Source organism: Balaenoptera borealis, assembly GCF_965194805.1.
Source record: "Balaenoptera borealis genome assembly, chromosome: 6".
Classification (NCBI taxonomy): domain Eukaryota; kingdom Metazoa; phylum Chordata; class Mammalia; order Artiodactyla; family Balaenopteridae; genus Balaenoptera; species Balaenoptera borealis.
This window is the reverse complement of record NC_138863.1, coordinates 32,535,015-32,547,421: the sequence shown is the minus strand read 5'-3', so window position 1 is coordinate 32,547,421 and position 12,407 is coordinate 32,535,015. Positions and strand designations below refer to the sequence as shown.

At 38.2% G+C, this 12,407-nt stretch overlaps 1 protein-coding gene across 2 annotated transcripts in view; it reads left to right on the top strand.

Moving 5' to 3' along the window:
• The window catches only part of NBEAL1 (neurobeachin like 1), a 165,629-nt gene that overhangs the window by 88,153 nt on the left and 65,069 nt on the right, over positions 1 to 12,407 (top strand). For both annotated transcript variants that reach the window (XM_082397018.1, XM_082397017.1), the window contains 3 exons: positions 32 to 160; positions 4,742 to 5,047; positions 5,142 to 5,291. In XM_082397018.1, the coding sequence (XP_082253144.1) occupies positions 32 to 160; positions 4,742 to 5,047; positions 5,142 to 5,291 (585 nt within the window). The remainder of the gene's footprint in view (positions 1 to 31; positions 161 to 4,741; positions 5,048 to 5,141; positions 5,292 to 12,407) is intronic.

Here is a 12,407-nt window from a genome sequence, read left to right as displayed (position 1 = left end):
TTTTTATTTCTCAATTTTTCCTTTGTGTTAGCTTTTAGAGGATATGATGCTGCTCTTCGACGGTCTGTCAGTTTGGTATTCTGAAAGTCCAGTATGGGTGAAACTCTCTCAGATTCAAATCCAGATGCTTCTAGGCTTCATTGGAAGGGGTAATTTGCAGGTTTGTCAATTCTTTTATGTTATTTTATATACTCACATGCAACATAGGAATTTGTGCAGTAACTGAATGGCAATTATGTTTTCAGCGTTTTAATTTTTTAATTAGTTTCAAAAATATCATGATTTAACTCTAGTTTCAATTTTGTGAGATGAGAAAGAAGCTTGAGAGGCAGCTAATCGATTCTTTTTTCCTGATGTTTATGATTCAGTATAATTTAAGGTTTCCTTTTAGAGGATTTATATATAGCTTATATTAGAGGGCTTTACTCACATCATCTACATTTAGTATAGCTAGGAGCTATACAGCCTGCATAGACTTTTATACGTGTGAAGTTTAGGGCTTGCATTTTTAGGAAAATTATTTTTTAAATTGTTCTGTCAAAATCTTTTTCTGTACTTAATAATCCACTAATTCAGTTTTACATTTATCTCATTTTTCTTCATTTATTAAACACTTACTGAATACCTACCAAGTGTTAGCATTGTGCTAGGTTTCTATTATAAAGATAAATAAAAGATGGACCCACAGAATATTTATTATTTTCAAAAATTTTAAAGGTTGGGAAAGCTCCATGCAGATTTTAGTCTGTCATCTTTCTATTTACATTGGATGCTTGTGATTACCTGCATTGGATTAGTCATGACATGTATCGCATGGTTATTTACCTGGCCCTTTTTATTTTCTTTTGATAATCGTTTCTAATATAAACTTGCTATAATATTGATAAGAACATGAGGAGGTTAAAATACCATAAGGTTGCCCTATTTTAAAAAGACCATATTTTTCAATAGATACTCTTTTCCAGTCATTAAAGAAAACATACTCATTGTGGAAAGTACACAAAAAACATAAAGAGAAAAAATAGATAAAACATCCTTCATCCCATAGCCTAAGAGAAAACAACTGTCAATATTTTAATGTTTTTTCCTCTGTATATATTTTTTAGGATGATTAAAACCATCATATATTTTGATAATTTTGTGTTCTTTTTTATTTTTCTTACAATTATATTAAACTCATTTCCCCACGTTACTAACTTTTTAAAGATAGTGGTTTTTTTCCTAATCATAAAGGTAACACATGGTCATTGTAAAAAACATGGAAAAAGCAGAAAAGCTAAACAAAAAATAAACATTCTGATATATGGATGATGAAAATTTGAATTGTACAGCTTTTAAATACAGTTTGAAAATTATATGAACTAAGAACTTTAAAAAAAGTTATTATACGCTTTGTCTAGTAATTCTACTCTAAAACTATATCCTGAGGTAATAATCTAAAATACCAAACAATATTTGTACACATAGATGTTCATTGTAGTTTTCTTTTTTTCTCCATCTAGAAATAGAACAAAGATAACTTTTTTGGCTTTTTTATTAATATGAGTCTGGTGGCTGTTAAAGCCCTTGCAGCCAGCATACCAGGTAGTTCTTTTTTTAGATATTAGAACTCTGTTTTTTTCCACTCATGATCACCCTCAGTGTTTTTCTCCTTGGTGAGATTTCCAAGGAGAAATAAAATGTCTGTTTTAATTTGCTCACGATTAAATATCCAGTGCCTGTACCATAGTAGGACTCTATAAGTACTTATTAAATAAATGAAGTGTGCAGCATCTACAGATAAGACTGATCCTATCAACCAGTAGTTAGTGACCTATAACACTTCTCACTAGCTACTTGTTTAATTTCACTCTCTCAGGAATAAAAGCATATTTCCCTGAGGTTGTGCATGTTAAAGGCTGGGGAAGGAACCCCTTCCCTTATAGGGGTTTAAATAGAGTTGCCTGCAAAAAGAATCTGGCTAGCAAATTTGTTTTGTTTGGCCCGTACATTATTATTTAATTGCCAGCATTTAAGTATTAGGAGATTTCACATAAATGCCAGGATTTCCCAGCTTGTCTTTAAAGCAGGACTGAGTAGTTGTTGATTTATTTAGATGCAGCATATGGTCACAGCATTGTCTGGGTTTCTGCTCCTTCAGTTGTCTTAGCTCAGCCAGTGATTCTCTTCACTAGCTACACATGAAATCACCTAGAGGAGCTTTTTAAAAATGCTTTTGTGTGGGGCATCACTCAGTAATTAAACAGGGGAACTAGGGCCCTGGTATTTTTTGTCATTTCTCAGGTGACTGTAATGTAGTACTCTTTATAATGTGAGGGCAGGGCGATCATATCTATGTGGGGGGGGGGGTTGTGTGTATGTATCCAAAGTTAAATCAGTGGTAAGTAAATCATTGTATTCACTGAAAGTGTCTTTATACTTTTAAATAAACGTATAAACTTATAGTTATTTAATACTGTGATACTAAGTTAAAAGCAAAGCACTGAATATTCAACCTTTCATGTGAATAGTATTTTTAAAAACATATAGCAAAAGAGCCCAGAATATTAACATTGGTATTTCCTGGATAATGAGATTTTATGACCTTTTGTCTCACATTTGTTGGCCTCTATTGGGTTTAAGCTGCTTTAGTCAGATTCAGAGACTAAAGTGAAGGGATTTGGGGAAAACCTGAGAAGGGTAGAGAAGCTTCACTAGTAGAGGCTTAAGTTAAAAGTAGAAAAGTTAAAATTTTGAGCCATCTTAGAGGTTGTTTCCTCCAATGCTGTTTGCTTCTTTAAGTCTTGCATGGAAAGACTGCCTGAGATCCCTTATTGTTGCCTTGGCCTGCAAAGACATGTGCATACAGCTCAGATCAGCTTTTGGCACACATATATTCTTTTTTTTTTTTTTTTAACATCTTTATTGGAGTATAATTGCTTTACAGTGGTGTGTTAGTTTCTGGTTTATAACATAATGAATCAGCTATACATTTACATATATCCCCATATCTCCTCCCTCTTGCGTCTCCCTCCCACCCTCCCTATCCCACCCCTCTAGGTCGTCCCAAAGCACCGAGCTGATCTCCCTGTGCTATGCGGCTGCTTCCCACTAGCTATCTATATTACATTTAGTAATACATATAAGTGCATGCCACTCTCTCATTTCGTCCCAGCTTACCCTTCCCCCTCCCCTTGTCCTCAAGTCCATTCTCTATGTCTGCATCTTTATTTCTGTCCTGCCCCTAGGTTCTTCATAACCATTTTTTTTTTAGATTCCGTATATATGGCACACATATATTCTTGAAGTGATGTCAGTTTTTAATATTTCCTTTCTTTCTCTTGCTTTTCTTTATTTTGAAAGTAATATGATCCAAAATTGGGTTATAGGGTTAAGGGAGAAGGAGACACTTTATATCATTTGTCCTGTTTTGGTTTTAAGACTTCCATCTTTCTCTAGTCTAGATGAAAGGAGGCCCTTTCGTGACCAATTTACCTTTCTAGGATGGAGTTTAAGGCCAGAGCTTAAGAGTAATATAGCATATTCCTTTGCCTAGGTTTGTGCCCTAGATATGTATTTTCCTTGGGAACTTTACTCAGTTGCCTGTTCACTGTCCTTTATCTATAAGAATGCTTTTGATTCCAAATAACAGAAATATCAATGCAAGCTGACTTAGTTAAGAAGATTCATATAGTTGAAAATTCCATAGCTAAGATGAGTTTAAGGCATGATTCAGTCAAGGCTCTAGTTCCATTTGTTCGCTGTTCTCACAGCATTGCTCTCCATCATGTCAGCTTGTCTTAAGCTGGCTGCCCTTATTGTCACAAAATCACTGCCAGCAGCAATTAAGGCTACATGCTTCCTTGTTCATATCCAGAGAAAGAGAGTGCTTCTTCCTAGAGTCATTGTTGGTAGACAGTTCTTCATGGATCTCTTGTGAATACAGACACTGGATGCCTTTGTGATGAACTGTCTTTTTGAGGATGCATGTATAGTGAACAGCTTGGGAAGACAGAGATGATGTCTCCCTCCAGAGCAAAAGCAGGTTTGTTTACTGTCCAGTATAATAAAGATAATGTCTCCTTCCAAGGCAACGTTCAGGTACACTTACTACCGAATTTAAAAGACTTGTGTTCCCTTTGCTTGGGGTTCCTCTCCTATAATGCAGCCACTGGGTGTGCAGGCATCATCCAGTTCTGTTCATTTCTCACCATGGAATTACATTTGGGGGAACAGGGCAAATGCTGATATTCTGGCTATTGCTAATGCTGTAGATCTTTGTCTCGGATCCAGGAGTCTCATTCTTCTGCCAGCATCTATGAAACAGTGGTAGGCTAACTTGTCAGCTTGGAGATGAGGTATTGATAAAATCCAAGCCCTTTCACAGTTCTTTACAGTTATTGTGTAAAAGTTGTGTCTTTGCATGATAAAGCTATCCCTGAATGAATCCATGTGACAAAGACAGTGACATGAGTTGACTGAAAGATGAGTTACCTGAACCAGTCAGTGTGGCAAGGGGTTGGATATTCTGTTTGGTTTCTGTCTTTTAGAACTAGAGATGGAGTCATCCCCAAATTCTTGCAAACTCTCTGAAGGAGTAGAGTGGATGTTGGGGTGATTAATTATCAACCTCTTAACTTTTCTGTATATTCCAAATTAAGCATGGGTTACTTTTATAATTTATTTTAAAAAGCAACTTCAAGAGGAGCCAAAGAACTTTGTTATCACTAAATATCTGCCTTATTTTACTATTTTGCTCCAGGTTTGTGCAGTGGCATCAGCTAAGCTAAACACCCTTCTTCAGACCAAGGTGATTGAAAATCAGGATGAAGCATGTTACATTTTAGGGAAGCTGGAACATGTTCTAAGTCAATCAATCAAGGAACAGACTGAAATATACTCATTTCTGATTCCGCTTGTCCGTACCCTGGTTTCCAAAATTTATGAGCTTCTCTTCATGAACTTGCATCTGCCTTCTTTACCTTTTACCAATGGAAGCTCTTCATTTTTTGAAGATTTTCAAGAATATTGCAGTTCAAATGAATGGCAAGTTTACATTGAAAAATATGTAAGTTTTATCTTTGTTGAGTGAGGTTTCTATACTAAATTATCATTTTTATAGAAACATGCATTAAATTTTGCGTATGTATATTTTTTATAAGATTGTACCTTATATGAAGCAGTATGAAACCCATGCATTCTATGATGGTCATGAGAGCATGGCACTATACTGGAAGGATTGTTATGAAGCCTTAATGGTGAATATGCATAAACGAGACCGGGAAGGGGGAGAGAGCAAGCTCAAGTTTCAGGTAAAAATTATTAAATGTTTTTAATACCAGTTTCTTATGTTGATTTCAAGCATTTAATGTTCAAATGAGAGTAATAACAAGACTGAACTTTGAAAACGAACAGTATTTCTTTTATTTTTTAAATTTTATTTATTTTATTTTTTAACATCTTTATTAAGAGTATAATTGCTTTACAATGGTGTGTCAGTTTCTGCTTTATAACAAAGTGAATCAGTTATACATATACATATGTCCCCATATCTCTTCCCTCTTGCGTCTCCCTCCCTCCTACCCTCCCCATCCCACCCCTCTAGGTGGTCACAAAGCACCCAGCTGATCTCCCTGTGCTATGCGGCTGCTTCCCACTAGCTATCTGTTTTACGTTTGGTAGTGTATATATGTCCATGCCACTCTCTCACTTTTTCCGAGCTTACCCTTCCCCCTCCCCGTATCCTCAAGTCCATTCTCTAGTAGGTCTGCATCTTTATTCCCGTCTTGCCCCTAGGTTCTTCTGACCATTTTATTTATTTTTTTTTCAGATTCCATATATATGTGTTAGCATATGGTATTTGTTTTTCTCTTTCTGACTTACTTAACTCTGGATGACAGTCTCTAGGTCCATCCACCTCACTACAAATAACTCAGTTTCATTCCTTTTTATGGCTGAGTAATATTCCATTGTATATATGTGCCACATCTTCTTTAGCCATTCATCCGATGATGGACACTTAGGTTGTTCCATGTCCTGGCTATTGTAAATAGAGCTGCAGTGAACATTTTGGTACATGACTCTTTTTGAATGATGGTTTTCTCAGGGTATATGCCCAGTAGTGGGATTGCTGGGTCGTATGGTAGCTCTATTTTTAGTTTTTTAAGGAACCTCCATACTGTTCTCCATAGTGGCTCTATCAGTTTACATTCCCACCAACAGTGCAAGAGGGTTCCCTTTTCTCCACACCCTCTCCAGCATTTATTGTTTGTAGATTTTTTGATGATGGCCATTCTGACCGGTGTGAGATGATATCTCATTGTAGTTTTGATTTCCATTTCTCTAATGATTAGTGATGTTCAGCATTCTTTCATGTGTTTGTTGGCAATCTGTATATCTTCTTGGGAGAAATGTCTATTTAGGTCTTCTGCCCATTTTTGGATTGGGTTGTTTGTTTTTTTGATATTGAGCTGCATGAGTTGCTTGTATGTTTTGGAGATTAATCCTTTGTCAGTTGCTTCATTTGAAAATATTTTCTCCCATTCTGAGGGTTGTCTTTTCATCTTGTTTATGGTTTCCTTTGCTGTGTAAAAGCTTTGAAGTTTCATTAGGTCCCATTTGTTTATTTTTCTTTTTATTTCCATTTCTCTAGGAGGTGGGTCAAAGAGGATCTTGCTGTTATTTATGTCATAGAGTGTTCTGCCTATGTTTTCCTCTAAGAGTTTGATGGTGTCTGGCCTTACATTTAGGTCTTTAATCCATTTTGAGTTTATATTTGTGTATGGTGTTAAGGAGTGTTCTAATTTCATTCTTTTACATGTAGCTGTCCAGTTTTCCCAGCACCACTTATTGAAGAGGCTGTATTTTCTCCACTGTATATGCTTGCCTCCTTTATCAAAGATAAGGTGACCATATGTGCGTGGGTTTATCTCTAGACTTTCTATCCTGTTCCATTGATCTATATTTCTGTTTTTGTGCCAGTACCATACTGTCTTGATTACTGTAGCTTTGTAGTATAGTCTGAAGTCAGGGAGCCTGATTCCTCCAGCTCCATTTTTCTTTCTCAAGATTACTTTGGCTATTCGGGGTTTTTTGTGTTTCCATACAAATTGTGAAATTTTTTGTTCTAGTTCTGTGAAAAATACCAGTGGTAGTTTGATAGGGATTGCATTGAATCTGTAGATTGCTTTGGGTAGTAAAGTCATTTTCACAATGTTGATTCTTCCAATCCAAGAACATGATATATCTCTCCATCTATTTGTATCATCTTTAATTTCTTTTATCAGTGTCTTATAATTTTCTGCATACAGGTCTTCTGTCTCCTTAGGTAGGTTTATTCCTAGATATTTTATTCTTTTTGTTGCAGTGGTAAATGGGACTGTTTTCTTAATTTCTCTTTCAGATTTTTCATCATTAGTGTATAGGAATGCCAGAGATTTCTGTGCATTAGTTTTGTATCCTGCTACTCTACCAAATTCATTGATTAGCTCTAGTAGTTTTCTGGTAGCATCTTTAGGATTCTCTATGTATAGTATCATGTCATCTGCAAACAGTGACAGCTTTACTTCTTCTTTTCCAATTTGGATTCCTTTTATTTCTTTTTCTTCTCTGATTGCTGTGGCTAAAACTTCCAAAACTGTGTTGAATAATAGTGGTGAGAGTGGGCAACCTTGTCTTGTTCCTGATCTTAGTGGAAATGGTTTCAGTTTTTCACCATTGAGGATGATGTTGGCTGTGGATTTCTCATATATGGCCTTTATTATGTTGAGGAAAGTTCCCTCTATGTCTACTTTCTGGAGGGTTTTTATCATAAATGGGTGTTGAATTTTGTCGAAAGCTTTCTCTGCATCTGTTGAGATGATCATATGGTTTTTCTCCTTCAATTTGTTAATATGGTGTATCACATTGATTGATTTGCATATATTGAAGAATCCTTGCATTCCTGCTGTTTGATTCTGTTTGCTAGTATTTTGTTGAGGATTTTCGCATGTATGTTCATCAGTGATTTTGTCCTGTAGTTTTCTTTTTTTGTGACATCTTTGTCTGGTTTTGGTATCAGAGTGATGGTGGCCTCGTAGAATGAGTTGGGGAGTGCTCCTCCCTCTGCTACGTTTTGGAAGAGTTTGAGAAGGATAGGTGTTAGCTCTTCCCTAAATGTTTGATAGAATTCGCCTGTGAAGCCATCTGGTCCTGGGCTTTTGTTTGTTGGAAGATTTTTAATCACAGTTTCAATTTCAGTGCTTGTGATTGGTCTGTTCATATCTTCTATTTCTTCTTGGTTCAGTCTCGTAAGGTTGTGCTTTTCTAAGAATTTGTCTGTTTCTTCCAGGTTGTCCATTTTATTGGCATATAGTTGCTTGTCGTAATCTCTCATGATCCTTTGTATTTCCGCAGTGTCAGTTGTTACTTCTCCTTTTTCATTTCTAATTCTATTGAGTTGAGTCTTCTCCCTTTTTTTCTTGATGAGTCTGGATGATGGTTTATCAATTTTGTTTATCTTCTCAAAGAACCAGCTTTTAGTTTTATTGATCTTTGCTATCATTTCCTTCATTTCTTTTTCATTTATTTCTGATCTGATCTTTATGATTTGTTGCCTTCTGCTAACTTTGGGGCTTTTTTGTTCTTCTTTCTCTAATTGCTTTAGGTGTAAGGTTAGGTTGTTTATTTGAGATGTTTCTTGTTTCTTAAGGTAGGCTTGTATAGCTATAAACTTCCCTCTTAGAACTGCTTTTGCTGCATCCCATAGGTTTTGGGTTGTTGTATTTTCACTGTCATTTGTTTCTAGGTATTTTTTGATTTCCTCTTTGATTTCTTCAGTGATCTCTTGGTTATTAAGTAGTGTGTTGTTTAGCCTCCATGTGTTTGTATTTCTTACAGATTTTTTTCCTGTAATTGATATCTAGTCTCATAGCATTGTGGTCGGAAAAGATACTTGATACGATTTCAATTTTCTTAAATTTACCATGGCTTGATTTGTGACCCAAGACATGATCTATCCTGGAGAATGTTCCATGAGCACTTGAGAAGAATGTGTATTCTGTTGTTTTTGGATGGAATGTCCTATAAATATCAATTAAGTCCATCTTGTTTAATGTGTCATTTAAAGCTTGTGTTTCCTTATTTATTTTCATTTTGGATGATCTGTCCCTTGGTGAAAGTGGGGTGTTGAAGTCCCCTACTATGATTGCATTACTGTCGATTTCCCCTTTTATGGCTGTTAGTATTTGCCTTATGTATTGAGGTGCTCCTATGTTGGGTGCGTAAATATTTACAATTGTTATATCTTCTTCTTGGATTGATCCCTTGATCATTATGTAGTGTCCTTCTTTGTCTCTTGTAGTAGTCTTTGTTTTAAAGTCTATTTTGTCTGATATGAGAATTACTACTGTAGCTTTCTTTTGATTTCCATTTGCATGGAATATCTTTTTCCATCCCCTCACTTTCAGTCTGTATGTGTCCCTAGTTCTGAAGTGGGTCTCTTGTAGACAGCATATATACGGGTCTTGTTTTTGTATCATTCAGCCAGTCTATGTCTTTTGGTTGGAGCATTTAATCCATTTACATTTAAAGTAATTATCTATATGTATGTTCCTATGACCATTTTCTTAATTGTTTTGGGTTTGTTATTGTAGGTCTTTTCCTTCTCTTGTGTTTCCTGCCTAGAGAAGTTCCTTTAGCATTTGTTGTAAAGCTGGTTTGGTGGTGCTGAATTCTCTTAGCTTTTGCTTGTCTGTAAAGGTTTTAATTTCTCCGTCAAATCTGAATGAGATCCTTGCTGGATAGAGTAATCTTGGTTGTAGGTTTTTCTCTTTCATCACTTTAAATATGTCCTCCCACTCCCTTCTGGCTTGCACAGTTCCTGCTGAAAGATCAGCTGTTAACCTTATGGGTATTCCCTTATGTGTTATTTGTTGTTTTTCCCTTGCTGCTTTTAATATTCATTCATTGTATTTAATTTTTGATAGCTTGGTTAATATGTGTCTGGGTGTGTTTCTCCTTGGATTTATCCTGTATGGGACTCTCTGTGCTTCCTGGACTTGATTAACTATTTCCTTTCCCATATTAGGGAAGTTTTCAACTATAATCTCTTCAAATATTTTCTCAGTCCCTTTCTTTTTCTCTTCTTCTTCTGGGACCCCTATAATTCGAATGTTGGTGTGTTTAATGTTGTCCCAGAGGTCTCTGAGACTGTCCTCAATTCTTTTCATTCTTTTTTCTTTTTTGAAGAGAAACCAGAGTATCATTCTTTTTTCTTTATTCTGCTCTGTGGTAGTTATTTCCACTATTTTATCTTCCAGGTCACTTATCCATTCTTCTGCCTCAGTTATTCTGCTATTGATCCCTTGTAGAGAATTTTTAATTTCATTGATTGTGTTGTTCATCATTGTTTGTTTGCTCTTTAGTTCTTCTAGGTCCTTGTTAAACGTTTCTTGTATTTTCTCCATTCTATTTCCAAGATTTTGGATCATCTTTACTATCATTATTCTGAATTCTTTTTCTGGTAGACTGCTTATTTCCTCTTCATTTGTTAGGTCTGGTGGGTTTTTGCCTTGCTTCTTCATCTGCTGTGTGTTTCTCTGTCTTCTCATTTTGCTTAACTTACTGTGTTTGGGGTCTCCTTTTCGCAGGCTGCAGGTTCGTAGTTTCCGTTGTTTTTTGTGTCTGTCTCCAGTGGCTGAGGTTGATTCAGTGGGTTGTGTAGGCTTCCTGGTGGAGGGGACTAGTGCCTGTGTTCTGGTGGATGAGGCTGGATCTTGTTTTTCTGGTGGGCAGGTCTACGTCTGGTGGTGTGTTTTGGGGTGTCTGTGGCCTTATTACGATTTTAGGCAGCCTCTGTGCTAATGGATGGGGTTGTGTTCCTGTCTTGCTAGTTGTTTGGCATAGGGTGTCCAGCACTGTAGCTTGCTGGTTGTTGAGTGGAGCTGGGTCTTGGCGTTGAGATGGAGATCTCTGGGAGATTTTCGCCATTTGATATTACGTCGAGCTGGGAGGTCTCTTGTGGACCAGTGTCCTGAACTTGGCTCTCCCACCTCAGTGGCACAGCCCTGACGCCTGGCTGGAGCACCAAGAGCCTGTCCTCCACACGGCTCAGAATAAAAGGGAGAAAAAAAGAAAGAAAGAAAGAAGAAGATAAAATAAAATAAAATAAAGTAAAATAAAATAAAGTTATTAAAATAAAAAATAAAAATTATTAAGAAAAAAAATTGTTTTAAGTAAAAAAAAAACAAAAAACAAGAAAATGGACAGACAGACCCCTAGGACAAATGGTAAAAGCAAAGCTATACAGACAAAATCACACACAGAAGCATACACATACACACTCACAAAAAGAGAAAAAGTTGGAAAAATATATATATCGTTGCTCCCAAAGTCCAGCTCCTCAATTTGGGATGATTCGTTGTCTATTCAGGTATTCCACAGATGCAGGGTACATCAAGTTGATTGTGGAGATTTAATCCGCTGCTCCTGAGGCTGCTGGGAGAAATTTCCCTTTCTCTTCTTTGTTTGCACATCTCCCGGGGTTCTGCTTTGGATTTGGACCCTCCTCTGTGTGTAGGTCGCCTGAGGGCGTCTGTTCTTTGCTCACACAGGACGGGGTTAAAGGAGCAGCTGATTTGGGGGCTCTGGCTCACTCAGGCTGTGGGGAGGGAGGGGCATGGATGCGGGGTGAGCCTGCAGCAGCAGAGGCCAGCATGACGTTGCACCAGCCTGAGGCGCGCTGTGCGTTCTCCCTGGGGAAGTTGTCCCTGGATCACGGGACCCTGGCAGTGGCAGGCTGCACAGGCTCCCATGAGGGGAGGTGTGGATAGTGACCTGTGTTTGCTCACAGGCTTCTTGGTGGCTGCAGCTGCAGCCTTAGCGTCCCATGCCCGTCTGTGGGGTCCGTGTTGATAGCCGCGGCTCGCACCCGTCTCTGGAGCTCCTTTAAGCGATGCCCTTAATCCCCTCTCCTCATGCACCAGGAAGCAAAGAGGCAAGAAAGTCTCTTGTCTCTTCGGCAGCTCCAGACTTTTTCCCGGACTCCCTCCCGGCTAGCCGTGGCGCACTAGCCCCCTTCAGGCTGTGTTCACGCAGCCAACCCCAGTCCTCTCCCTGGGATCCGACCTCCGAAGCCCGAGCCTCAAGTCCCAGACCCCACCCGCCCCGGCGGGTGAGCAGACAAGCCTCTCGGGCTGGTGAGTGCTGGTCAGCACCGATCCTCTGTGCGGGAATCTCTCCGCTTTGCCCTCTGCACCCCTGTTGCTGCACTCTCCTCCGTGGCTCCGAAGCTTCTGCCTCCGCCACCCGCAGTCTCCGCCCGCGAAGGGCCTTCCTAGTGTGTGGAAACCTTTCCTCCTTCACAGCTCCCTCCTACTGGTGCAGGTCCTGTCCCTATTCTTTGTCTCTGTTTTTTTTTCTTTGTTTTACCCTACCCTGGTACATGGGGA